A 24,053-nucleotide genomic window follows, 5' to 3' on the forward strand; every position below is an offset into this window, starting at 1 on the left:
GGCGGAAGAACCGGGATGTGCTGGCGTCACCGGCATCGCCGCCGGCTCTCCGGCTGCTCCAGCCCAGCTAAATATAGCAAACCGTGCTGGAATGGGCGTGGTGGGGGGGCTTGGGGAGCAGAATTCCCTCGGGAGACCAAGTACCCTGGTTTAGAGGGTGGAATTCCAGCAGGAGAGGGGATTAGAGGGGCAGAATTCCCCCAGGTGAGCACGTTCTGAGGGGTTTATGGGGACAGAATTCCCTCAGAATCAGGTACTGGGGTTTAGGAGGATGGAACTCCTAAACCCTCGGGAGAGGGGTTTTGAGGGGCAGAATTCCCTCGGGACAGGGGTCTTGAGGGGAAGAAATTCCTCAGGAGAGGGGTTTTGAGGGGCAGAATTCCCTCGGGAGAGCAGGCACCAGGAGTTTAGAGGAGTGAAATACCCTTGGGAGCAGGTGCCAGGGGTTTAGGAGAGCAGAATTCCTCTCCAGGAAAGCAAGGGGGTACCAGGAGTTCAGGGGAGCAGAATTCCCTCAGGAATTCTCTCCTCAGGAGAGAGCAAGTATCCCTAGATCAGGAGGAGCCTCTTTGCTGAGGGGCAGCAGTTCCGTGAGGGGGAAGTGTAGCTCCCAAGCTGAAAATTCCCAAATCCAGGAGACACAAGCCCGGAGAGAGCATTTATTCCCAAGAGAAAATGAAGCCAACAGGGGACGAGCCGAGGTAGATGCTCCGGTGACCCGCCCAGCTCCCGGCACACCTTGGGGTCACTCCAAACCACCAGGAATTCCTGAACCCCAACATGAGCGAACCCCAGCATCCCACCAGGGATTTACAGGCAGGAATTGCCCAAGATTTCCCCCTTGGAGAAGCCCCTTCCCATAGCAGCCAGCAAGTGGAGCCCCTCAGACCAGGCCCAGGGGCAGAGGGGCAGGGAATTTGGGGGTGTCCCTGGCTTTTGGGGGGGACCAGCACATCCCAGCCAGCAGCACAGTGGGAGGAGGATGCCGTAGCCCTGGGATTTAGGAGCGATGGAGGCAGGATCCCATTCCAACAGCCTCGGTGTCAGACTTCAGGAGCAGCCAGCTGCAAAGAGACCAGCAGGTGTTTTGGAAAGGGGGCAGGATTTGGGGGGACCCCACCCCCAACACCCACCACCCATGGGGGTTTGGGATCTCCTCCCCATTCTCAGAGCAGAGGGATGGATGCTCCGGGATGCTCCCTGAGGATTGGGGTGGGAAGTTTTCCCAGGGAGGAGACAGTGATGACAGTAGGATGGGGGCTGCCATCCCAGGAGCCATCCCAGTGCTGACTCTGCTCCTAGCCAGGCTATTCCTGGGATCACCTCGCTGTAGCTGGGAGGCTGAGGCAGCTCCGCCGGTGGCACGGCCAGATCCACACGGGTGGCACTGGGGACGATCAGCATGGCCTGGGAAACACCAGGATTATGGGAGACACTGGGATCATGGCATGCAGTTTTTGGGATCCATCCCTGCCACCCCCTCATCTTACCTCGTTGGAGCTGAGGCGGGTGGCCCGGCACCAGAAATTGGCGGTGGCCACGGCGATGCAGAATTCCAGGATGGTGAAGATGAGCAGCACGATGGAAATCCCATTCCCTGCGAGCTCCAGGATGGGGAAAACCCCATCAGCACCCCCTCAGCAGCGCCCAGGAGGATGAATCCCACACAGGGCAGCATTCTGTGGCTCCCCCTTCCTCTCTCCCTCTGCATCCCCAGCTCCAAGGTCTCACTCCAAGCCCTCCATGCCGCCGTTTTTATGGCTCATGGACGCTTCCAGGGGGTGACTCATCTCCCAAGGTACCAGCCGAAAATAGGTCACGCCGGCAGAGGAGAAACCGCCACCCCAACAGGGATTTGGGAAAGGACACTACACCCCTTGAGGGCTGGAGAAAAGGCCCCAGGGGAATTCCCAAGGGCAGGAATTCCACCAAGTGGGATTTTACCAGGACGAGATAGCTGTAGTAGTTGAAGCTGGAGCGGTAGAGCCCGTTGAGGTTGAGGTCCACGATGAAGGCCACGATTCCCAGGAGCGCAAAGATGGCACTGATGACGTTCATGGTCTGGCTGCCCTTCACCTGTGGGCACCCAGGGGGTTTGGGGGAGGCTGGCAGACCCTCCCCAAAACACCAGGGGGACACCTCACCCACTCCATGGACACCTGACCTCACCATTCCCAGCGTGCTCCCGGGAAAACTCACCGCACATTCCGTGGGGCTCTTCTCAGCGCCGATGGAGAGGCACCCGGAGATGATGAACTGCAGCAGGAGAGAGGGGGCTCAGCTGGCGCTGAGGGCACCCCAAGCACCCCAAACCTGCCCAGAGGTGACACTAACAGGGCACAGGGGACACTGTGACCCCCCTGCCCTTGTTTTCCAGAGGTCTCGGGAGCCGCAGGTGCATCATTCCCGGTGGGCATCCCTTCCAAAGGGTGTCCCACCTGCTGGCATCCCCCCCAGCAGGATGCCCTTCCCCGTGGGCATTGTTCCCTGGTGAGTTTCCCTTCCTGGTGGGCATCCCACCCCCCTAGGCATTTTTTTCCCGGTGGGAATCCCTTCCCAGCCCCCGGCACGCACCGACACGCCGCCCAGGAAAGGGATCTCTCCGATGACGAAGACCGAGGTGTAGACATTGGTGAGCGTGGTCAGGACGATCCCGAAGCCGATGTGCAGGAATCCTGTCATAATCTGGATGGTCTGGAAGAGAGGGATGGGAGAGAATGGGGTCAACTCAATCCCCCTGCCCACAGAGCCACCCTGGGGATGGGGGATGCCTCAGTCCCAGCGCCTCTCCAGAGACGCAGCACCCCCTGAGGGATCAGCAGGAATCCCCCGGGAAGGGGCTGAGGGGGGATTTTCCAAGCGTTTCTCCCCCCGACCCCCCCAGACTCACCCCCATGACGCGGTTCTTGCCCTTGGGGAGGGTCTCCGCCGTGTACATGACGGCGCGGCTGCCCAGCCGGAGGCTCCCCATGCCCTGCATGAGGACAGCGGGGGGCACCGGGACCCCCCGGAGCAGCCCCGCTCCCCACCGGGGCCGCCCCCGCCCCACCCCGCCAGAACCCGCGCCCATTGGCTGAGCGCCGTGACGTCAGCGACTGCGGCATCCCCCCCCGGGGCACCGCCCAGCCCAGGGGGGACACGGGGGGATGGAGGGGACAGCCCCCCAAAACCCGGGGAGGGGCGGGAAGTAGGGCTGCGCGGGCTGGGAAGATGCTCCCTGGCCCGGTGGGGCAATTCCCAGCGTCGCCCCCGCTCCCGTTCCGGGCAGAGCTCCAGGACACCGTGTTCCCCCCGCCAGGAAGAGCTGCTCATCCAAACCCTCACGCAAGGGAATTAAGGAAATCGGGGTGCCAGTCCCCCCCAAAAGCCCCCCTCTCCCCAAGCTGCGTGTCCGCTCCTCATTCCCCCTCCTTCCAGCTCCACACGTGTTTACAGCAGCGCAGAAAGGAAAAAAAATAGAGAGAAAGAAAGGGAAAAAAAATTTAAAAAAAAAAAAAAAGAGAAAGAAAGAAAAAAAAAATTTAAAAAAAAACCCAAAACCACCCCGCAGCGGATTCCTGGAAGAAAAATCCATCAAGGGCCATTAGGCTCCTGCGGCTCCTCCCCGCAGAGCGGGGGCACGGGCGGGGGCAGGGGCGGCACCCAGCACGGAGCTGGGCACTGCCCAGGCGTGATTTCCCCGGATCTCCTTCCCCAGGAAGGGGTGGGCTTGAATATCCCGGACCCTGTTGCAGGAGGGGAGGAGTAGAGGGGATCCCCCACACTGATCCCACACACTTTCCCCCCAAACTGCCTTCATTCCCCATTTTTAGCGTGTCCAGCCCCGAGGAGAAGGAGCCAAGAGCTCCAGGCAGAGGATTAAACCTGAAATGAGGGAATAATGAACACCCTGGGAATGAGAGGGACACACGATACCACCCTGCACCCCAAAATTCACAGAGGACACCCCTGTATCCCATCCTGATCCGGACAACGCCACATCCCCCTGCTTGGATCCCTCACGGACAGATCCCATCATGGAGTTCGCAGGGAGGCTCAGAGCTGCAGATCCTGAGAGGGAACCCCCATTTCCCTGGAGCAGGAACATTCCACAGGGAGGGAGAAGGGCCTGCTGACACAGCCAGGAGCCCTCTGGCCAAGTGGGGGAAATTCCCATGCTGGATGCGGCGGGAAGAAGTGGGATTGGGGCTGGGGGTGTCACCCAGCTCAGAGCAGGTGACAGAAAACCCATGGGGCTGACAGGGTCCCCTCACTGCCACCCTACACCCATCAGGGACACGCGGTGCCCCCATTCCTCACCTGCAGGGCGGTCCCCAGCTGAACAGGGGCTGCTCCAGGTGGTGTCCATCCCTGTCAGCTCCAGGTGGTGCCATCATCCCTGTCCCATCCCTGCCAGCATGGGTCACCCCACAGCCAGACCCCAGGACAGTGGGCAGCACTGAGAGCCACACACAGCCACTGTGACAGAGGCTGGCACGGCGAGCACACTCAGGGCTGTGACACAGATTTGGGGATCCCCATGGTCCTTCTCCCCAGGGAGGGCAGCCAGGTCCCCCAAAACCCCCTCACCCAGAGCATCCCGTGCAGGGCTGGGGCTGCAAGGAGCAGCACAAAGCACATTCCCCTGGGAGCCTCCATGGATAGGGATGGAAAAACAGAGAGGACCGGCCCCAGCAATGGCTTTAACACCTGGAGGAGGGTGCTGGCTGTGGGTGTCCCAGTGGGAAGCTGGGTGGGGCAGGCCTGCCCCTTGCACCCACCTGGAGCTCATTTCCAGAGTCTCCCAGGGATTTGACCCTGGACTCTCATCCCACCTTTCCCAGCAGGAAACATGGAAAGTCCGTGAGGAGGGCAAGCCCTGCTCAGCAGCAGCCAAAGTGGGGGAAATTCCCATGCTGGATGCGGCGGGAAGAAGTGGGATTGGGGCTGGGGGTGTCACCCAGCTCAGAGCAGGTGACAGAAAACCCATGGGGCTGACAGGGTCCCCTCACTGCCACCCTACACCCATCAGGGACACGCGGTGCCCCCATTCCTCACCTGCAGGGCGGTCCCCAGCTGAACAGGGGCTGCTCCAGGTGGTGCCATCATCCCTGTCCCATCCCTGCCAGCGTGGGTCACCCCACAGCCAGACCCCAGGACAGTGGGCAGCACTGAGAGCCACACACAGCCACTGGTGACAGAGGCTGGCACGGCGAGCACACTCAGGGCTGTGACACAGATTTGGGGATCCCCGTGGTCCTTCTCCCCAGGGAGGGCAGCCAGGTCCCCCAAAACCCCCTCACCCAGAGCATCCCGTGCAGGGCTGGGGCTGCAAGGAGCAGCACAAAGCACATTCCCCTGGGAGCCTCCATGGATAGGGATGGAAAAACAGAGAGGACCGGCCCCAGCAATGGCTTTAACACCTGGAGGAGGGTGCTGGCTGTGGGTGTCCCAGTGGGAAGCTGGGTGGGGCAGGCCTGCCCCTTGCACCCACCTGGAGCTCATTTCCAGAGTCTCCCAGGGATTTGACCCTGGACTCTCATCCCACCTTTCCCAGCAGGAAACATGGAAAGTCCATGAGGAGGGCAAGCCCTGCTCAGCAGCAGCCAAAGCACACACATGTGATCCTCAGTGTCCCTGTCCTGAATCCAAAGCCAGCTACTGGGAAGGAAGGAACCCTCTTGTCACAGCTGAGACGGCCACGCAGAGCATCACCACACAATTTCAGAAGGCTTCAAGCCATGCACAGCGAGACCATTCTACTTCAGAAGGCTTCAGGCACCTGCCCATCCAGAGTAACATCCCATCACTTCAGAAGGCTTCAGCCATGTGCCCACGCTGTTCCTTAGCCCAGCCTTTTATCCCCTCACGTTGATGCAGTGCACCTGTGTGCCCTCTGCTCCCTTCGGTGGTTGGTCAGTGCCCCTGGGCACTCCATGGCTCATTGCTGTCACTGCTGCTCACAGCTGTGCCACTGGGGATGAGGATCAGTCACACTCCCAATTCCCAAACCGTGTGCCTACAGCCCATCCCAGCCCAAACTCAGTTCTTTGGGGAAATGCTGATTTATTTAAAACAGAGCATCCTCAGAAGAATCTGAGCTGCCAACAGGGGCCTCATGCTTCTTGGAGGAGACCGCTGGAGATGGGGGAACTCCAACTCCCGTTGCCTGTGGAGGATCTTCTCCGACTCGGAGTGACTCGGCCGCCCTGCCGTGCTGTGGGAGCTGTGGATGGGGTGCCAGTGGCTCCAGGACGCTTCCTGCTGTGCCGCCTGCCGCTGGGAACTCCTCACGGGAGCGGGCTGGGCTCCCAGTTTCACTTCCAGGCTCTTCTTGGCCACGTGCATCCTCAGGGCCGAGCGGGCCCCGCTGATATCCGCAGATCCGGCGGAGCTCGGCGAGCTGTCCGAGGCCTCCTCCCCGTCCGGGGTCTGGCAGCTCCCGCTGGGGCTCTCGGAGCCGGGGAAGCTCTCGGAGGAAGGGGGTGACACCTCCCCCAGCTCCAGCTGCTCCTGGGAACGCCTCACCGCCAGGGGCTGGGCTCTCAGCTTCACTTCCAGGCTCTTCCTGGCCACGTGCATCCTCAGGGACGAGCAGTTTCCCCTCAAGCCCTCAGCTGCGAGGGAGCAGCGGGATCCGTCCACGAGCTCTTCTCCAGCCGGAGCGCGGCAGCTCTGGCCGAGGCTCCGGCAGGGATGGAAGCTCCCATGGAAGCAGGAGCTGGAGGAGGCGCAGCAGGGCAGGCGGCCTCGCTCCAGCAGCTGCTCCAGGTCCTCCCACCACAGCTGCCACATCTCCGAGTCCCGCGGGAAGGACACCTCGGGCCACAGCGGCGTCACCAGGTCCTGCAGCTCCCGGGCCGCCGTCACGCAGGGGGTGCAGCAGGGCCCGCAGCGGCAGGGGATGTACGGGGGGCTCTCCGGGGCAGCCGGGCCCCGGGGAGGGGTCTCCTCAGCCCGGGGGGAACCGGGAGCCCCCGGGGCCGCTCGGCAGCGCCGCGAGGCCCCGGCCCGGCTCCCGAGGCGCTTCCGCGCCTTCCAAATGCGGGTGGCCAGCAGGACGGCCGTAGTGGCCACCAGCAGGACAAGCGTGGGGAGCAGGAAACTCATGGCTTCATCTGTGTCCCATCGTGGCCACACTGGGAGCCAGGGGTGGTGGCACGTGTCCTGTAGAGACACCGTGCCGATGTCACAGTGCTGCGGGGGGGACACCTGTGTGACATCACAGCCCCGCCTCGCCCCAGCGCTCACCCCGTTTGTGACGTCACGGCCCCGGATCGCCCATCCCGAATCCATACCCAGCGCCGTGCCAGCTACTGGGAAGAATATGAAACCTATCCCCATAAACTCAGCACACTAGCCCAGCACAGAGGCTGGGAGCACATCCAGGCCACTTCCAGCACCTCCCTCGGGACCCTCGGGGGTGTCCCCCGCCGGTGACCACCGCCTGGTTCGGGGCTGGGAATGGAATGCCCCGCGTTTCCCTCCGGAACTAATGTTCCCGCCGCGTTTCCCGGCCGGACCGCGGGCGGGGCGTGTTTGAGGACGGACCAATGGCGGCGCCCTTGCGGCACTTCCGGCGTGTCCCGGCGATGTGGCGATGGCGGCTCCCGGGGCCGCTCCGGGCCGGGGGAGGTCAGGGGGGCTGGGTGGGACACCCGGCTGGGATGTGATGGCTTGCGGGGGATCCTGAGAGCGGGAAGGGGAGGCCCCGCGGGGTCCCTCCTCCCCTCTCGGCCCTGCCCGAGACCCCCCGCTCTGTCCCGCAGGTCCCGGCGGCGTCGCGGTTCCCCGGGCGGGGCTCAAGAAGTGGACGCTGCCCCCGGATTACAGCGGTGAGGGGGAAGGACGGCGGGAGATCCCCGTCAGGGGAGGCGGGGGCACTCCCCAGGGAGTTCCCGGAGATCCCGGGGATCCTGATCCTGGCGTTCCCCGGCAGGGATCACCATCCCCGAGAAGCCGAAGCTGAAGTTCATGGACAAGGTGCCGGCGGTGCCCAAGGTCCGGCGGGAGCCCCGGCGGCTCCGTGACATCCGCGGCCCGTCCCAGGTGGCCACCGACTTCACGGAGGGGCAGTACGGGATCCTGGTGAGCGGGAAGAGGCACGGAACGGATCGGGGGGATTATTCCAGAGGCCGGGATTGCGTGTCCCTGAGCCGTCCCACCGTGTCCCCCCACAGGCTTTGGGCGGGGGGTACCTGCACTGGGGCCACTTCGAGATGATCCGCCTGACCATCGGGCGCAGCATCGATCCCAAATCCATGTTCGCCGTGTGGCGCGTGCCCGCCCCCTACAAGCCGGTGACGAGGAAGAGCCTGGGACACCGGATGGGCGGCGGGAAGGGCCCCATCGACCACTACGTGACGGCGGTGAGGAGCGGCCGGCTGGTGGTGGAGGTGGGCGGGCGCTGCGAGTTCGAGGAGGTGCAGCCCTTCCTGAGCCGCGTGGCCCAGAAGCTGCCCTTCCCCGCCGTGGCCGTCAGCCGGGACAGCCTGCAGGAGATGCGGCGGGAGGAGGAGCGCAGGAGGCTGGACAACCAAAACCCCTGGACTTTCGAGCGCGTGGTGACCTCCAACATGTTGGGCATGAGGAAGTACCTGAGCCCCTACGACCTGCGGCTCAAGGGACGCTACTGGGGCAAGTTTTTCCTGAAGCACAGAGTGTGAGGAGCGGCTGGACGGGATTGCTTTCGGGATTAAACTTTTCCACGAGAGCCTGGAGTGGGTTTTGGAGCTGGGAATGCAGGGCTGGGGGACAAATGGATCAGGGTTTGGGGGATGAGGATCTTCATCCCAAGGTGGGGTGTGGAGCTGGAAACGTGGAGCTGGGGGACAAATGGATCAGGGTTTGAAGCACGAGGATCTCTATCATGAAGTGGATTTTAGGGCTGGGAGCATCCTGAAGATGGATCAGGGTTTGGGGGATGAGGATCTTCATCCCAGGGTGGGGTTTGGAGCTGGGGGACAAATAGATCAGGGTTTGAAGCATGAGGCTCTGTCCTGAAGTGGATTTTAGGGCTGGGAGCATCCTGAGGGATCCATGGATCAGGTTGGAGCCAGGAGGCAGAGTGTGGGTGAGCTCTTTATTGAGGAGGAAGGCTCCAGCATGGGTGGCTGCACATCCAAGGAGCTCCAAGCACTGGGAGAGGCTCCTCTGGCCGCCCCGGCAAGGCAGAGCCCTGTGTCCCCCCCAGAGGGACACGGCCCCTCCGGCCGCTCCGTGCCACCCAGGAGGGGCTGCTTGTCACAGCGGCCACCGACTGTCACCCGAGTGGAGGAGGAGGAGCAGGGACCTCGGCGCTGGGAGGGCAGCAGGGAGCGCAGTGGGTGGGCTCCGCTCCTCCAGGGACACGTGGGATGTCCTCGGGGCTCCGGGGATCAGGGCTTGGCCGAGGTGTCTCCCGTGGATCATCCGGGCAGGGGGCCAGGAGGGGGAAAGGCCACCTGTGACAGGGAGGAGGATGAGGTGACACTCAGGAAGGGGACGTGGCTCCCGGTGCTGTCACCATCCACATCCCTCCCCAGTGTGGCAGCCCAGGGACACTCAGGGCGAATCCAACCCCGGCAAGGCCCGAACCCACTCCCTGGGATTGGGGGGTACCAGGGACCCCCTGTGCCACCCCCAGCCCTGTCCCTGTCACCTGGAGGGCAGCGGGTGGGGGGTTCAGGCGAAGATGCTCGCGATGCTGGATGCCAGGATGATGGCGAGGATGATGCAGCACAACATGATCATGATCTTCTTCTGCTCAGGGAGACAGGGAATGTGAGGCAGGGACACAGCCGGGGAGGGGACAGGGACAGGGAATGGGCTGGGGAGGAGGACAGGGGATGAGGATTGGGCTGGGGAGGGGGCAAGGAGTGGGGAGTGGGACAGCAAGGATAGGGGCAGGGCAGTGGGGAAAAAGGACAGAGATAGGGCAAGGGACACGGACAGGGGAAGGGGGCAGGGCAGGTGTGAGCTGGTTCTGTGTGGCACAGGGAGGTGACAGTGCCAGCGTGCCCTGGGACAGGTGACCAAACACCGTGACTTACCCAAAAACTTGGTGGGGGGGGGACAGTCTGGACAGGGCCCGGGAGCTGGGAGTGTTCCCAGCCCTGTGCTTCCTCCTCGTGTCCTGCAGCACCGGGAAACGGGGCCGGTCCAGCCCCCAGATCCCCGGGCACCGGGAGCCGAGCCGGAGCCGTGCCGGCGGCTTTGGGTGTTCCCGGTGCCAGCACGGAGAGGAGGCGCAGGGCGGGATCAGCGGGATTTTATTACAGCGGGAGTTAAATATCCATGATCAACACATCCTCCCGCCCGGACATCAAAGCCACGAGGGGATGGGGACCCTGACGGCTCCGTCTGTCACAGCACGGTGACAAGAAACCACGCTGGTGCCGCCAAACCCCGCGTCCTGTCCCTATTCCCGCCCTCATTCCACCGGGATGCCCGCGCGGGTGAGCGTCCGGCCCTCGGATTTGTGTCCTTGTCACTCCTCGCTGGGGCTGAGGCACCAGTGGCCGCGCCCCCACGGACGGAATCCTGTCCCCTTCCATGGGGACATGAGGGGCAGATCCCAGGGAAAGCAGGACGGGCGGGAAAGGCGGCGGTGCTGGAGCCCGCGGCGGGAAGAGCAGCAGGTCCGGGAGGAGCAGGGAGAGGAGGGGTCCAGGATCAAAGCCGGGGAGGATCCCGCCGGGAGGTGACATCGCTGGGATGCTCGGGAGCGTCTGGAGGAGGGAAAGGGGAGCTGGAGGAAAGGGAACGGGGACTGCAGCAGGAAGGGGGGAGCAGGGATGGCAGAGATGGATGTGGGCAAGAGACAAAATCCAGAGCCCGGAGCAACACGGACCCCCAAAGCACTGCAAACCCCCAGAAATGCAGACCCCAAACAGCACAGACCCCTGAGCACCAGAGACTCCTGAACATCACAGACACCTGAGCAATGCAGACCCCCAAAAACACAGACCCCAGAGCACCAGAGACCCCAAACATTGCAGACCCCCAGCAGTGCAGACCTGCAATCACCAAACCCAGAACGCAGCATCCCCAGCCCCATAACAGCCCCAAATCCCAAAGCACTGCAGCCCCCAAAGCAGGAGATGGCACTGGGATCCCCCTGGGCTCTGTGTCCCCGCAGCAGGGGTCCCCTGCCCCCCAACACTTACAGACCCCCTCCCCAGGGGCTATTTCATGTTCAGCCCCACCGAGAGTCCAATGATGAGGGCAACTGTCCCCAGCAAGAGCACGGCCACTGCCACCAAAATCAGCAGCTTCTGGGGGAACAGGGGCCAGTCGGGGATGGTGACACCTGTCCCGTGGTGGGAGTGGGACACAGGGGCACCGAGGTGCTGCAGAGCCCTGGGGATGGGGCAGGAGGGGCTGAGTCCTCACCAGCTCATCACACCTGGGGTGGGAGGGGGCTCAGGGGTGGCAGTGGGACAGAGAGGGACAGAGCTGCCAACCTCCCATAGGGTCACTGGGGGGAGGTGGGAGTTATTGGGGTCAGCTGAGGGATATGAGGGGTGGCTGAGGGGGACAAGAGGTGGCTGAGGGCAATAAAGGGATTTCAGGGCTGCTGGAGGATATGGGGAGGTGCTGGGAACACTGGGATGTGAAGGCACTATGAGGGCCAGAGGGGATAGCACTGGGGGTACCTCTGGGTGCTGGGGGCTACAGAGGGGACACTGGGGGGTGCAGAGGGCACACTGGGGGCTATGCAGGGGACAAGGGGCTGTCGGTCTGTCTCACCCTCCTGGCCTCACTTTGGTACTTCACAGCCTTTTTGGTGTCGGCCACGGCCCGTTCCACGAATCCCACGGACTGGTCCATGTTGTTCTCTATGCGGTCGATCATGGCTCCCTACGGAGCACCCGGGGGACACAGAGAAGGGGGGAACACTGAGAGCACCCCGGGGTGCTGGCACCCACCCACCTGGCGCACCTGGCCCCAGCACCAGATCATCTCCATGCTCTGCTCCACCTGCTCGGCTACGCGTTATCCAGCAACCCACCCTGGGGGAGAAGGGACAAGGTCGGTGGGGACACAGTGACACAGCCCCACAGCACGTGGCACACCCGCACACACAGGTACTCACCCATCCCTGGGGCAGGCAGTGGCTCCTCACGTGGCATGGGGAACAGAGAGGGGCTGAGAGAGGGGACAGCACCACCACAGGGTGGGGGACACTCTTGTGTCCCTCCAGGCCACCACGGGGTGGTGGGTGGCTCCATGGGAACATGTGCAGTGGTCACCACCCCAGCCCATATCGCTCCATGCCTGGATCCCCCTGTGCAGGTCCCTGGGCCACTCCATGGTCCCGTGCAGGTCCCTGTGATCCCACACTTGGGTCCCTGCTTGTCCCTGGTCACCCTGCGCATGGGTCCCTGTGTGTCCCCATACGTGGGTCCCTGCTCATCTCTGTGACCATGTGCCCAAATCCCTCATGGCTCATGTCCATGTCCCCATACACAGGTCATCCCTGTGACCCCACGTCCTGTTCCTGCTTGTCCCCATACCCAGGTCCCTGCCTGTCCCTGTGATCCCGTGTCCAGGTCTCCGCTTGTCCCCGTGTCCCCACAGCCAGGTCCCTGCATGTCCCTGTGGCCAGGTCCCTGCGTGTCCCCGTACCTGATTCTCCACCAGCATGGCGATGTCCACGAACATGTCGTGGAGCTCCTTGATGCTGCTCTCCAGGCGCACGATGTCCTTGTGCCGCCCCTCGATCTCGCTCAGCGCCTGCTTCGAGATCTGCGAGTCCATGATCTGCAGGGACAGGGACACGTCAGCGGGGAGCCCTGGCCCTGGGACACACCCCTGTGTCCCCCGGTGTCCCCCACGTCAGGGCTCACCCCCGAGGTGAAGATGGAGGGGTTCCCACTCTCCAGCATCTCCTCCAGCTCCTCGTCCGTCGTGTTCTTGCCGGCTGCGGGCACGTGGGGAGAGGTGGGAACAGGCCCCTCCCAGTCCGGGATAAGGGGTGGGGCCTGCATGATCTGGCTCCACCCACTTGACTAAACTTGGTCAAATGGGTGGGGCCCGTGTGAATTGGCCCCTCCCATTTTATGGAGGAGGTGGGCTTGATGCGGGGGCTGGGGTCACGCACTGATTTCCAGCTGGCGCTGGATCCGGCCCTTGCTCCGCTCCCGGAAATCCACCTGCGCCTCGTTGTACTTGGTCATGACATCCACGAACTTGCGGGACAGGACCGAGTGCTGGGGACAGGGACAGGGACGTGAGGATGGGGACAGGGACTTTGGCATGGGGACACCCAGGGCATGGTGTGGCCCTGGGGGACTGGACCTGTCCCTGGAGATGGGGACATGGAACACCCCAGGCACGGCATATCCCCATGGGCCACTTTCACGGGGGACAGGAGCGAGGACAGAGGCGTGACACTGCCCAGGGGACAGGATGAGGTGCTGGGGGTGGGGAGGGGAAGTCAGATCAGTGACACTCTGGGCATGGCGTGTTCCTGGTCCCAGGACGGACAGGACAATGCGCTGGGAGTGGGGACAGTGGCACGAGACCCAGGGGACCCCGGATGTAGCATGTCCCAGCACAGGGCGATGGGACAGAGTGCTGGGGACAGAGCAGAGGGACACAAAGCCTGGGATCACAGAGTGCTCTTGGGGATAGGATTGGGAGACCTGGGGACGCCTGGACATGCCACAGGGACAGGGTGGGACCTGGGGACGCTGGCTGTGGGCCGGAGCTCACCTGGGACTTGCGTATCCGGAGGTCGGCGGAGGATCGTGCCTCGTCCTGCTCGATGTTCCTCTCCATACCTGGAGAGAAACAGACCTCAACCCACCAGGAACCTTTCCCACTGCCAGCCCCCATGATCCCAGAGTCCCAGGGGGACAGGGACAGCTGTGACACGGCGGTGGGGACAGAGCCACTCACTCTTCAGCTTGTTACGGACGCTGTTGGCCATTTTCTTGATCTCTGCTGTCAGCTGCTCCAGGTCATCTTTGGTCTCTGTGGGATCACGGGTGTGAGCCACCATGGGAATGTCCCCAGGGAGAGCCCCCGTGACCAGGGGAGGCCGTGGGGACACTGTGACAGCACTCACTCTGCTCTGGGATGGGGGCTGAGAGGATGATGCTGTAGAGCTTCTTGGCTTCCTCCACGTTCTCTGAGATCTTGTCGATGTTCTGCCGGGTCTCCTCAATCTGGGCACGCCCGGGAGGATTTTGGGGGGTTAGGAGACAGCCCTACACCCCCCAGCCCCACTCCCAGCCCTCCCTCACCTCCGAGAAGAACTCATCCATGAAGGCCGTGTTGTCCACGGCGATCTCCAGCTCCTCCTCATCGTCCGCATCCTGCTTCTGCTGGGACACGGCGCTCAGGGGGGGCCCCGTGCCCTGCCAGCGCCCCCCAGGGCCCCCCCGGGGGTGACAGGGACAGGGGGGGAGTAGCCATGGGGCTGTGGTGGCACAGGGGGGGACATCTGCAGCGGGGGAGGGCAGGGGGGGCCGAGCCCAGCTCACATCTGGCCACACGTGGCTAGGAATTAAGGGATTGCTGGGCTTGGCCAGAGGGAACGGGGACAGCGATGGGATGGGCACAGGACAGGGTTTCTGTCCCAAACCGTGGCCCCACGGCAGCTCTGGGGCAGCCCTGGGGGGCACGAAGGTGGCTGGTGCCCCTCACCCTGGTGTCGTGCCCCCACCCATGTGCTCCCAAATCCAGCCCTTCCCAAAACTCAGCCTCAGCCCTTCTGCCTCCCCTCACCCCCTCAGCTCCACCAGCACCCCGGGGGTCTTGTTGGGGTGTCCTGGAGAGGGGGACAGACCCCAGGCTGGGACCCCCCACCCCCTCCTCCTGCTGCTGGAGTAAAAATAAAATTAATCCCTTCGCTCCCCCCCGAGGGCTTTATCTGATGGCTCCATAATCCCGGTAAATCCCTGCCAAGCCTCCCTGCCATGCCTAGGGGCCCGGCTGGGAGCTGGGGGCCTGCTGGGACCCCCACGGTCCGTGGGGAGCAGGGGGACCCCCCAGGAGTGGGGGGAAATGGGGCCCCAGGCGGAGCGGGAAAAGGGAGAAGGAAGCGGCGCTGATGGCGGGAACACAGGGAACTGTGGGGGGCAGAGTGGGGAACTGTGGGCACCCCAAATCCACCGCCATCCCCACAGGACGGACACCCCCAGAGGCCGGGAGGGGCTGTCCCCCCATTGCACCCCACGGCGTGGGGGGACGGCACTCGGCTGGGGGGGTCACGTCACCCCAAAACTCCCACCGTGCCCCCACAGCGCACGGGGTGACACCCCCAGTCCCCCCCAGCTGACCCCCCCGCTGTAGGGAGGCTCAGGGTCCCCCACCCGCCGTGGGGTGACCCCCGTGACACCCCACGCACACCGGGGGGGGTCTCGGTGCCATCCATCCCGTGGTGTCACCACAGACTGGGGTGTCCCCGAGACCCCAGCCCTCCATGGGATGGGCTCTGAGGTCCCCCCATCCCCGTGACACCCCCACGCCCCGCGGGGTGGCATTTCAGTGACATCCACCCCGTGATGTCCCCATCCACCGCAGACTCGGTTTTTGGGGTCCCCTCTCCCCGCGATGCCCCCGCCCACCATGGGGTGGGGTCTCGGGGACCCCCATCCCGGCGTCACCTTTCCCTGAGGGGCTCCCTGGGGGTGTCCCCTGTCCCCTCGCCACGCCGGGGGTCCCTCACCGCCTTGAGCTGCTCCAGCCGGTCCTTCATGGTGCCCCCGGAGGCTGGGGGGGCGCGGGGGGCTCCCCGTCCTCGCCCCGCGCAGGGATGGGCGATGTCACCCTCGGTCCTCGCCGCTCCGCCAGGCCTCCTACATCCAGGCGAGGTGGCGGGTGGCCCTGTCCCCTGTGCCTGTCCCCAAGCCCGGGGCTGTCCCTGCGCTAATCCCCAGTGACGGGCACAAGGAAGGCGCCGAGGGGAGGGACGAGGTGGAGCCGCCCCTTCACCTGGGACACGCGGGGACCCGCCGGAGGCGGCAGCTGGGGGTGGCCCCCGGCACCCCGGGAGGTGACAGAGGTGGGGGAGGATGTGGGTTCGCAGGCCATGAGCAGGCTGATCCCCCTCGGGGGTCACACGGTGAGGACGTGTCACCCCCTGCCACGTGTGGCTGCAGCGGGAGCGCGGCTGGGGACGGGGAACGCGGCTGGGGACAGGGAGCACGGCTGGGGACAGGGAGCACGGCTGGGGACACGGTTGTGGTTGTGGGGCACGGCTGGGTTCGGGTGACACGGCTCGGGGATCGAGGCTGTGCATAGGGGTCACAAGTTGGGGAGGGCGGGCGCTGAGGGGGCTGAGGGGCTGGGAGGGGGCTCCGGGGTGGCAGAGGGAGTCAGGGGGGCACTGGGGACCTGTGACGGGCTGGGGGAGCGCATAGCGGGAGGGGTCACTCTGTAGGTCTGGAGCGGTCACTGGGCGGATGTGATGGCTTGGGGGAATCACTGCATAGGAATAATGGGTTGGGGGGATTTCCTGGGGTGGATAATGGGGCTGGGGGGGTATCGCTGGGTGGGGGGTGTGTTCTATGGGTATAATGGGCTGAGGGGTCGTCAGGGAGGTCCAGTGGGGCTGACCCCATTCCCGGCTGTCCCAGTCCCTGGAGGACTGCCCGCTGGACGAGGATGAAGATGCCTTCCAGGCCCTGGGGGAGGAGGATGAAGACATCGACCAGTTCAACGATGACACCTTCGGGGCCGGGGCCGTCGGTGAGACCCTGAGTGTCACCCCCAGACCTCCCTGACCCGCAGATGGCCCCGGCCCACGTCCCTCACCCTGTGCCCCCTCGCAGATGATGACTGGCAGGAGGCCCACGAGCGGCTGGCGGAGCTGGAGGACAAGGCCGGCTCGAGCCGGGAGCCGGACGGTCCCGTTGGGAACGACGGGGACGTTCTGGGCGATCCCGAGGACGCGCTGGCCGAGCGGCTCACGCGCCTCGTCATCGACAGCGAGCTGGAGGACCCGGCCATCATGCAGGCCGTGCACACCAGGGATCCCCCGCAGGTGGGAGCGGGCTGGGGGATCCGGGGGGCGCGGGGATGGATCCCGCAGCGCCGTCCTGACTCCCCCTGTGCTCTGCAGCAGCCTGGAGGGCTGAATTCCAGCATCTGGGACAGTTCGGCCGTGCTGCGGCGCATCCGGGGGCCGCTCCTCGCTCAGGTAGGGTGCTGGGGGCAGGGGGCCCTTCCCTGCTGATCCCAAATGCCTGTGGCAGCCAGCTGGGTGGGGTAGACTGTTCCTGGGATAGTGGAGTGTCCTGCTTCCCTCCACTGCGGCTGTGGCTTGTGGGGGACCCTCACAGCTGTCACCTTCTGTCCCCCCTCAGACCCTGGAGGGCTGGGATGATGGAGTTTTGCTGTTTTGGGATGCCTGGTGATGTCTGAGGGATTTCAGGGCTCCCAGCTGGATTTGGGAATGTTGATGCCTGGAGGCAGAGGATTTTTGTGTTGTTGTGGTTTCATTAAGAGTCAGGCTTTGAAGTGCTGCGTGTCCAACCCTCTCCTGGCTCTGCCGGGCTGGGAGGTGACCCAGAACTCCTGCCTCACGCCCTGTTATCCCAAACGGGACGCTCTTGGCAGTCACATGTGCTCTGGGAATGCCCAGCCTCGCCTGGAGATCCCAGGGAAGCGCAGGGGGAGGTGGAGAGCTGGCAGGAGGAAGAGGGGACACTGACCCTCCTCCGTGTCCCGGCCTGTGGCTCCAGGGGGGTGTCCCTCCCGTTCTGCTGCAGGAGATGCCATCAGTGTCCGTGCTGGATTATGCCCTGCCCCAGAGGCCTCCGCAGGCTCGGGATGAGGAGCGGGATCCATCGGAGCGGGCGCTGCCCCGGCGCTCCTCCTCCCCCATCATCGGGAGCCCCCCGGTGCGGGCCATTCCCATCGGCACCCCCCCCAAACAGGCCGCCATCCCAAACTTCAACCAGCAGGTATCTCCTCGCTTCCCACCGCTCCCAAGGGTGCAAGCTGCTTCCCAGGGGGAGTGACTGTGCCACTTGCCTCCTCACAGATCCTGTGTCCCAAGCCTGTCCACATCCGAGCTACCATGCAGCAGCGTTATCCCGCTCCCTATGGAGAGAGGATGTCCCCCAACCAGCTCTGCAATGTTCCGGTATCCAGCTTTCCCTCCTCCATCTTTTTGGGGATTGATGACCAGCCTCCCCAAAACTTCCCTGTATTCCTGTGGCTCGTCCCCACCCCATGGAGCTTGGCCTTCCTGGGGTTTGTCCCATCTGCCAGTTGTGGTCTGTGACTGGGATCCCTTTTCCCAACTCTTTCCCCAGAATTCCTCCCTCCTGGGCCACCCGTTCCCCCACAGCGTCTCTCCCGTTCTCACACACCTGCAGAGAGCCCAGCTGCTCGGAGGAGCCCAGGTAAAGCTCCTTCCTGTGCTTCATCCCACCTTTCTCTCTGCGTGGCTCCGGGACCTGGCACTCCGTGGCTCTTACTGGCTATCCCAGATCCTTTTCCCGCCTGGCTGACTCCAGGTGTCCTCTCTGTCCCTCCAGGCCGGCCGAATGTCCCCCAGCCAGTTTGCCCGGGTGTCCGGGCTGGTGGGGAGCCCGCTGCCCTCGGTGAATCCCAAGCTGCTCCAGGGCAGAGTTGGGCAGATGATGTCCCCGGCCGGAGGGTTCCGTGCCTTTTTCGGGGCTCCCCCCGCCCCGCCCCCCTCGCAGCTGCCGCACCCTCCGGGCCCCGGATCCCACCTGCAGAACCTGAGGTCGGTGCTGTCCCTGTCCCAGCGTCCCACGCGCTCCCTGCATCCCCCCCTGACCGTTCCCGCTCTCCCCAGGCCGCAGCCCCAGATGTTCCGGCCGGACACGACCCACCTGCACCCCCAGCACCGCCGGCTCCTGCACCAGCGGCAGCAGCAGAACCGGAAGTGAGTGCGGGGACAGGGACGGGGCCGCGCGGCACGGGGACGTGTCCTGCTTCCGGGGTCACCTGTCCCCCCTCTCTGTCCCTTCCTGTAGCTCCGGTGTGCTCACGGGTGCCCTTCTTCTCCTGCCAGCCAGCACCGGAGCCTCAACGGCTCCGGGGGGGACCGAGGGGGCCACCGGAGCAGCCATCAGGAGCAGATCCGTAAGGATCCCTACGCCAACCTCATGCTGCAGCGGGAAAAGGACTGGGTGTCCAAGATCCAGATGATGCAGCTGCAGAGCACTGATCCCTACCTGGATGATTATTATTATCAGGTACTCGGGAGCAGCATCTTTCCCCTGTCCATGGATATTGGGTGGGAAGGGGAGGTCAATCCAGGGAGAAGTGCAGTGGGTTGTTTTCCTCCCTGGAAAGGAAGGCAGAGGGACAGGGTGGGATCAACATGCCTGGGAAGAGCTGACTCCTTCTTCTTGGGTGAGATTTCCAGGAGTGAGGAGATGTTGGGGTACACTGGTTTCATAGGTCTGGGATAATAGGAGAGCTCCTCTCCATCAGAAGTGTGACAGAGCCAGGATAAAACCCCTGGAATGAAACAAGGGAGATGCTAAATGGAAAACTCAAGAGAGATCCTTGTCAGGGAAAGGCTGACTTTGGTCTGACTGGGAATGGTGATGGTGAACCTTGTGGGAATCTAAGGAGTGCAGTGGAGAAGATGGATAGGGAGGGATTGCTCCTGCTTTTTTTCCAGTTCAGGATTAGGGAATGTCAGACAGTGCTGGGAAAAGCCAGACTTGGAGCAGATGGAGCAAGGTGGACTGTTTGAGGATCCCCAGAGAGAGAGGGAATTGTCTGGGATGGACACCGGGAGACTGAATGGGGTGGGAGAGCTATGGCTCCTCTCCTGAGCTGGCAGGGTTTTTTGGGGATCTGTGGGTGAGCTGGTCCCAGCAGAGAAGAGGAACTGGTGCAGGATGTGAGTCAGCAGAGCTCTGCCATTGCGTAACGGGGTGGATGGGGTGGGGAGGCCCTGGCATGGTGCCAATGGAGCAAGGCAGGCTAACTGGGATGTGCTGGGAAGGACTGGGAACCCCACAAGGAGAGTGGATTTGTCTTTGTCCTGAGAGAGGGCTGAGGAGGAGCCTCAATCTCTGACATCCTGAGGGATGGGAGAGGAGGATGGACTCAGCTGTGGCTTAAATGATGATGTTGAGAAGATGATGGAGCTGAGGACAGGGAGATTGCCAATGGTTTTTTGGGAGAAGGCGCTCAACATTTCCTCTCCCTGCCTCAGAATTACTTCCAGAAGCTGGAGAAGTTGGCAGCAGCCGAGGAAGTGCACGGTGACGGTCCAAAGAAGGAGCGCACTAAACTCATCACCCCTCAGGTGGCCAAGCTGGAGCACACCTACAAGCCAGGTAAAGCCCTCCACCAGCCCCAGGGCTCCTTTTATCCAGGCATTGAGGGGACTCATCCCTCGGCTTCCCTGCTCCCTGCTTCCTGCAGTGCAGTTTGAGGGCTCGCTGGGAAAGCTCACCGTCTCCAGTGTCAACAACCCCCGGAAGATGATCGACGCCGTGGTGACGTCCCGCAGCGAGGATGATGTGAGTTCCTGGCCTTCCTCCCTTCCAACAGCCCTGTGGCTGCTTCCCACAGCCCTGATTCCCTCTTCCCTCCCTGGCAGGAGACGAAGGAGAAGCAGGTTCGGGATAAGAGGCGACAGACACTCGTCACCATCGAGAAGGTGAGTTTAATGCGGATTGTCCTGGCCCTCAGAGGTCCATGGTGGGATAAAAAGTGGGCCAACCCAACCCATTCCATGGTTCCCTGAGTGGTCCATGCTTCCTGCAGACGTACAGCCTCCTCCTGGACGTGGAGGACTACGAGCGCCGCTACCTCCTGAGCCTGGAAGGGGAGCGGCCAGCCCTGATGGGAGAGAGGAAGCAGAAGATCTGTGACATGTACGACAATCTGAGGGGGAAGGCACCTGGGCAGGACAGGTGAGTGGGACTCTGGGACCACTGAAACCAGTTTTCCATGGATCTGTTTGACTCTTGCAGCGGGCTGAAGTAATCTTTTTTTAGCCATTTTACCCTCACCGTGGTTACAAAGTTACAACTTCCATGCCCTCCCTCTGGCAGAGTTGAGGATTAGATTAGGGATGTCATTCCTGTGTAGTTTTTCCCACCTCAGGGATGTTTTTTCAGGCATGGGTGTGTTTTCCACCTGCTGCTGGGGCAGATCCAGCCATGGGATAGCCCTGGGATGCTCCCAGGTGAGGGTTGACACCTTTCTCCCTCTCTCCTCAGGCCGAGCGATGACCACTTCATGCAGATCATGTGCATCCGGAAAGGAAAGCGCCTGGTGGCCCGGATCCTTCCCTTCCTGGCTCCAGAGCAAGCAGCTGACGTGCTCATGGCCACAGCCAGGAACCTGCCCTTCCTCATCAAGAAGGATGCTCAGGATGAGGTGAGGTTCCAGAGGCTGGGAGGGCTCTGTGTGTCTTCAGGGTGGCAGTTCCTGCCTTTCCTGGGAGGGTGCCGGAGGTTCGGAGTGGCTGTGTGGGAGAAGCTGTTTGCAATTCCAACCAGGGAAAGGTGAGGAGTAGGAGCTCCCAACTGTGTTCCTTTCTCCACAGGTGCTTCCCTGCCTCTTGAGGCCCTTTTCCCACGTCCTTTACCACCTTCCCTTGGGAACAGTCACCAGCCTTGTGCAGCAGCTCACGAACCTACCTCAGAGCGCCGCCGCTCCCACCAACCTGCACCTCACTGCTGTGCTCCAAAACAAGGTGCTCCTCATTCCCACCCCTTCCCAGCCTTGGGAATTGCTCCAGCAGCCTCTCAGCACTGGGGTGTTCCCCTCGCTAATTAACGAGGGTGTCTGGCACATTAATTAACGGTGTGAGGTGGCCCCGGGCTCTACCTCAGCCTGGCAGCAGCTTCTGGGTCTGTCCCGCTGTGCTCCAGTCCTGGAATTTGGGGTGGGAATGTTGCTGCAGTAAATCCCTCCTGGGCTGGGAGTGGTCTGTGGTCTTTACTTCCTCCTCCTCCTGCAAAGGCAGCCAGGGATCCTCCTGCTCGTGCCAGCATTCCAGGAGGGTTGGGAAGTGTTGGGGACTCTCCAGTTCTCTCAAGGAATGCTTGGAGGTGACTGATCCCCTGTGTGTCCCCACAGTTTGGTCTGTCCCTGCTGTACCTGGTCCTGAGCCGAGGGGAGGAATTGCAGAGCTCGGACACGAGCACAGAGCTGATGCAGGACAACCAATGGTAAGTCCCTGTCCCGGGCTGGGATGCTCCTGCCTGGAATGTCACCACATTCCCAGCCCCTTGGGGTGGAAAAGGCAGCCTCCAGGCTCCTGGACCCCCCACACCTTTCACTGCTGCCTCCTCCCGTTTTTCCGGCAGGACGGAGCTGATGCTGATGGCGACCCGGGAGCTCCTGCGGATCCCTCAGGGAGCCCTGGCAAAGCCCGTGTCCATCCCCTCCAACCTGATCTCCCTCTTCTCTCGCTACGTTGACCAGCAGAAGCTGAACCTGCTGGAGACGAAATTGCAGTGAGTGCCAGCCCCCTTTTCCCATGGGAATGCGGCCCTGTGCCACCAGGGGTCTGGAAGAAGGGGGAAGCCAGAGGTGGGGGTGCAGCTGGAGGAGGACTGGAGTGGGGACAAGCAGCTTGGGGAGAGGGGAATTGCTGCCTCCCTCTGATCCCACCACTGATGTTCCCTGGTTCCAGCTTAGTGCAGGGGATCCGATAGATCTCCGTGGCTCCTCGCCACCACTGGAATGTTCCAGAGGAAGGATGGAAGGAAGGAAGGATGGAGGGCACACGGTTCACCCCACACGGTTCCCCTGACGCCCGGCCTGGCACATGGAGCGCATCTGCCCCCCAATCCCTGGATCAGCAGGAAGAGGGGAATGTTTGGCTGCTCCCCCCTTTCCCACAAAGTGCTGCCTTTCCCTGCTGCTCCCAATTTCCCCACGACTCCCTCTGCACCCCAAAAAGCTGCTGCTTCCCCCCCAAACACACACACACACACACACACACACACACTACGGAGGATCCCGGGGAGCCCCTCGCTCCACATCCGTAGCCAGGGGTTCTCCGCTCGTTCCCTGCTCCTTTTCCAGCCCTTCCCACAAGCACTGAGCTCCGCTTCCTGCCCTTCCCCACACTTCACACACTTGTTTCGCACACTCGCCTCGTCTTCCCAAAATTCGGCTCCTTCCCTCCCCCCGGGGTCAGCCCAGCAGCTCCGGGGTGGGGGGCACAGTCGGGTCTCTGTCCCCTCCGGATCAGATCCGGGTGGCTTCAGCTGTGCTGCTCCTCGGGAAGGTGGTGGTGGTGGTTGGGGGATAAATTTTACTTCTTTTTTTTTTTTTTTTTTTTTTTTTTTTTTTTTTTTTTTTTGCTTTTAAAAAGAAAAAAAAAAAACCAAGAGATTTGCACATGTAGGGATTTTACACCCTGGAATTCCTTCTGGCATTAACCAGCCCCCACTCTGCTCCCAGCCCTTTCCCTGTCTTTTTTCTCTGACAGATCAAGTGGAAAGTTCATTTATTTTATTTTATTGCTTTTTTTTCCTGCTTTTTTTGTTTTGTTTTTTTTTCTTTTCTTTTTTTGCTTTTTTTCCCTTTTTTTTTTCTTTTTTTCCCCCTCTTTTTTGCTTTTTTTCTTAATTTCATTTGCTTGCAGTAATTTTTTTTTGTTTGTTTCTTTTCCTTCCCCATCCCTCCCAGTTTTTCGTTCTGGTTAATGAGAATAAAGTTTCTAAATTTACATTTTTATAGGGTATTGTAAATAAAGATGAATTGTATACGGCTGCCGGCCTGGTCTCTCCTTCTCTGGCCGTGCCACCCTCTGCCATGTCCCCGCCGTGTCCCCGCTCTGTCCCCTCGGGGGTCTCGAACCCTCGACCCCCGGGAGTGCCTCCGTGGGCAGCGGGCAGGGGGCGTGGTTACGCCTCAGCCAATGGCAGTGCGCCTGGTGGGAAGCCCCCGCCCCTCCGCCAATCACTGGTGGGTGATTCACCGCTCGGCGTCAGCACGCGCGGCGCGCCGCTCCCACCGTCCATTGGCTCCCTGCCTGATTGACGGCCGAGGAGTCCGCCCTCGGCCAATCGCAACGCGCGAACCGCCTCGCCGGCGTCCCGGCCGCCAATGGGGCACGGACGTGGGCGGGGCGAGTGACGGCAACGCGGCGGGGCGGTGGCGGCGGCGGCGGCGATGGC

At 62.6% G+C, this 24,053-nt stretch overlaps 4 protein-coding genes and 1 long non-coding RNA gene across 10 annotated transcripts; 3 read left to right on the plus strand and 2 right to left on the minus strand.

Moving 5' to 3' along the window:
* Positions 1-647: 647 nt before the first annotated feature.
* On the minus strand, positions 648-3,361 carry LOC121355174 (membrane-spanning 4-domains subfamily A member 12-like). 3 transcript variants are annotated; one of them, XM_041470399.1, is made up of 7 exons: positions 2,891-3,361; positions 2,575-2,694; positions 2,200-2,256; positions 1,945-2,076; positions 1,491-1,604; positions 1,324-1,407; positions 648-1,064 (listed from the first exon to the last, which is right to left on the minus strand). In XM_041470399.1, exons 1-7 carry the CDS (start codon positions 3,068-3,070, stop codon positions 1,044-1,046), a joined length of 708 nt encoding a protein of 235 aa, XP_041326333.1. In that variant the 5' UTR covers positions 3,071-3,361; the 3' UTR covers positions 648-1,043. The 3 variants fall into 3 exon arrangements, 2 of the variants coding, with proteins under 2 accessions (XP_041326333.1, XP_041326332.1); XR_005955389.1 differs by having other exon boundaries at positions 1,005-1,064; positions 1,491-1,597; XM_041470398.1 differs by having other exon boundaries at positions 648-1,407.
* A 4,130-nt stretch (positions 3,362-7,491) lies between these two features.
* MRPL16 (mitochondrial ribosomal protein L16) lies at positions 7,492-8,692 on the plus strand. The gene is made up of 4 exons (XM_041470400.1): positions 7,492-7,614; positions 7,749-7,814; positions 7,919-8,067; positions 8,160-8,692. Exons 1-4 carry the CDS (start codon positions 7,533-7,535, stop codon positions 8,643-8,645), a joined length of 783 nt encoding a protein of 260 aa, XP_041326334.1. The 5' UTR covers positions 7,492-7,532; the 3' UTR covers positions 8,646-8,692.
* A 53-nt stretch (positions 8,693-8,745) lies between these two features.
* Positions 8,746-15,827, minus strand: STX3 (syntaxin 3). 3 transcript variants are annotated; one of them, XM_041470397.1, is made up of 11 exons: positions 15,638-15,827; positions 14,211-14,288; positions 14,033-14,132; positions 13,864-13,938; positions 13,678-13,745; positions 13,064-13,172; positions 12,810-12,883; positions 12,589-12,723; positions 11,710-11,820; positions 9,620-9,720; positions 8,746-9,422 (listed from the first exon to the last, which is right to left on the minus strand). In XM_041470397.1, the coding sequence occupies exons 1-10, from the start codon at positions 15,665-15,667 to the stop codon at positions 9,643-9,645; spliced, it is 858 nt and encodes a 285-aa protein (XP_041326331.1). In that variant the 5' UTR covers positions 15,668-15,827; the 3' UTR covers positions 8,746-9,422; positions 9,620-9,642. The 3 variants fall into 3 exon arrangements, with proteins under 3 accessions (XP_041326331.1, XP_041326328.1, XP_041326330.1); XM_041470396.1 differs by lacking the exons at positions 8,746-9,422; positions 9,620-9,720; positions 14,033-14,132; positions 14,211-14,288; positions 15,638-15,827 and adding exons at positions 10,579-10,688; positions 11,127-11,234 and having other exon boundaries at positions 13,064-13,927; XM_041470394.1 differs by lacking the exons at positions 8,746-9,422; positions 9,620-9,720; positions 14,033-14,132; positions 14,211-14,288; positions 15,638-15,827 and adding an exon at positions 9,886-10,688 and having other exon boundaries at positions 13,064-13,948.
* Positions 10,297-12,699, plus strand: LOC121355176. The gene is made up of 3 exons (XR_005955390.1): positions 10,297-10,415; positions 11,739-12,047; positions 12,569-12,699. It is a non-coding gene; the product is annotated as an uncharacterized LOC121355176 (long non-coding RNA).
* Positions 15,828-15,917: 90 nt separating the features above from the next.
* Positions 15,918-23,225, plus strand: PATL1 (PAT1 homolog 1, processing body mRNA decay factor). 2 transcript variants are annotated; one of them, XM_041470434.1, is made up of 19 exons: positions 15,918-16,033; positions 16,548-16,659; positions 16,743-16,954; positions 17,033-17,110; positions 17,682-17,876; positions 17,957-18,058; positions 18,231-18,320; positions 18,456-18,667; positions 18,740-18,829; positions 18,959-19,142; positions 20,120-20,243; positions 20,332-20,429; positions 20,510-20,569; positions 20,677-20,825; positions 21,135-21,294; positions 21,464-21,613; positions 22,000-22,091; positions 22,230-22,379; positions 22,559-23,225. In XM_041470434.1, exons 1-19 carry the CDS (start codon positions 16,001-16,003, stop codon positions 22,578-22,580), a joined length of 2,313 nt encoding a protein of 770 aa, XP_041326368.1. In that variant the 5' UTR covers positions 15,918-16,000; the 3' UTR covers positions 22,581-23,225. The 2 variants fall into 2 exon arrangements, with proteins under 2 accessions (XP_041326368.1, XP_041326369.1); XM_041470435.1 differs by having other exon boundaries at positions 17,036-17,110.
* The last annotated feature ends 828 nt before the right edge of the window (positions 23,226-24,053 follow it).

Source organism: Pyrgilauda ruficollis, unplaced genomic scaffold, assembly GCF_017590135.1.
Source record: "Pyrgilauda ruficollis isolate IOZ18807 unplaced genomic scaffold, ASM1759013v1 scaffold245, whole genome shotgun sequence".
Taxonomy (NCBI): domain Eukaryota; kingdom Metazoa; phylum Chordata; class Aves; order Passeriformes; family Passeridae; genus Pyrgilauda; species Pyrgilauda ruficollis.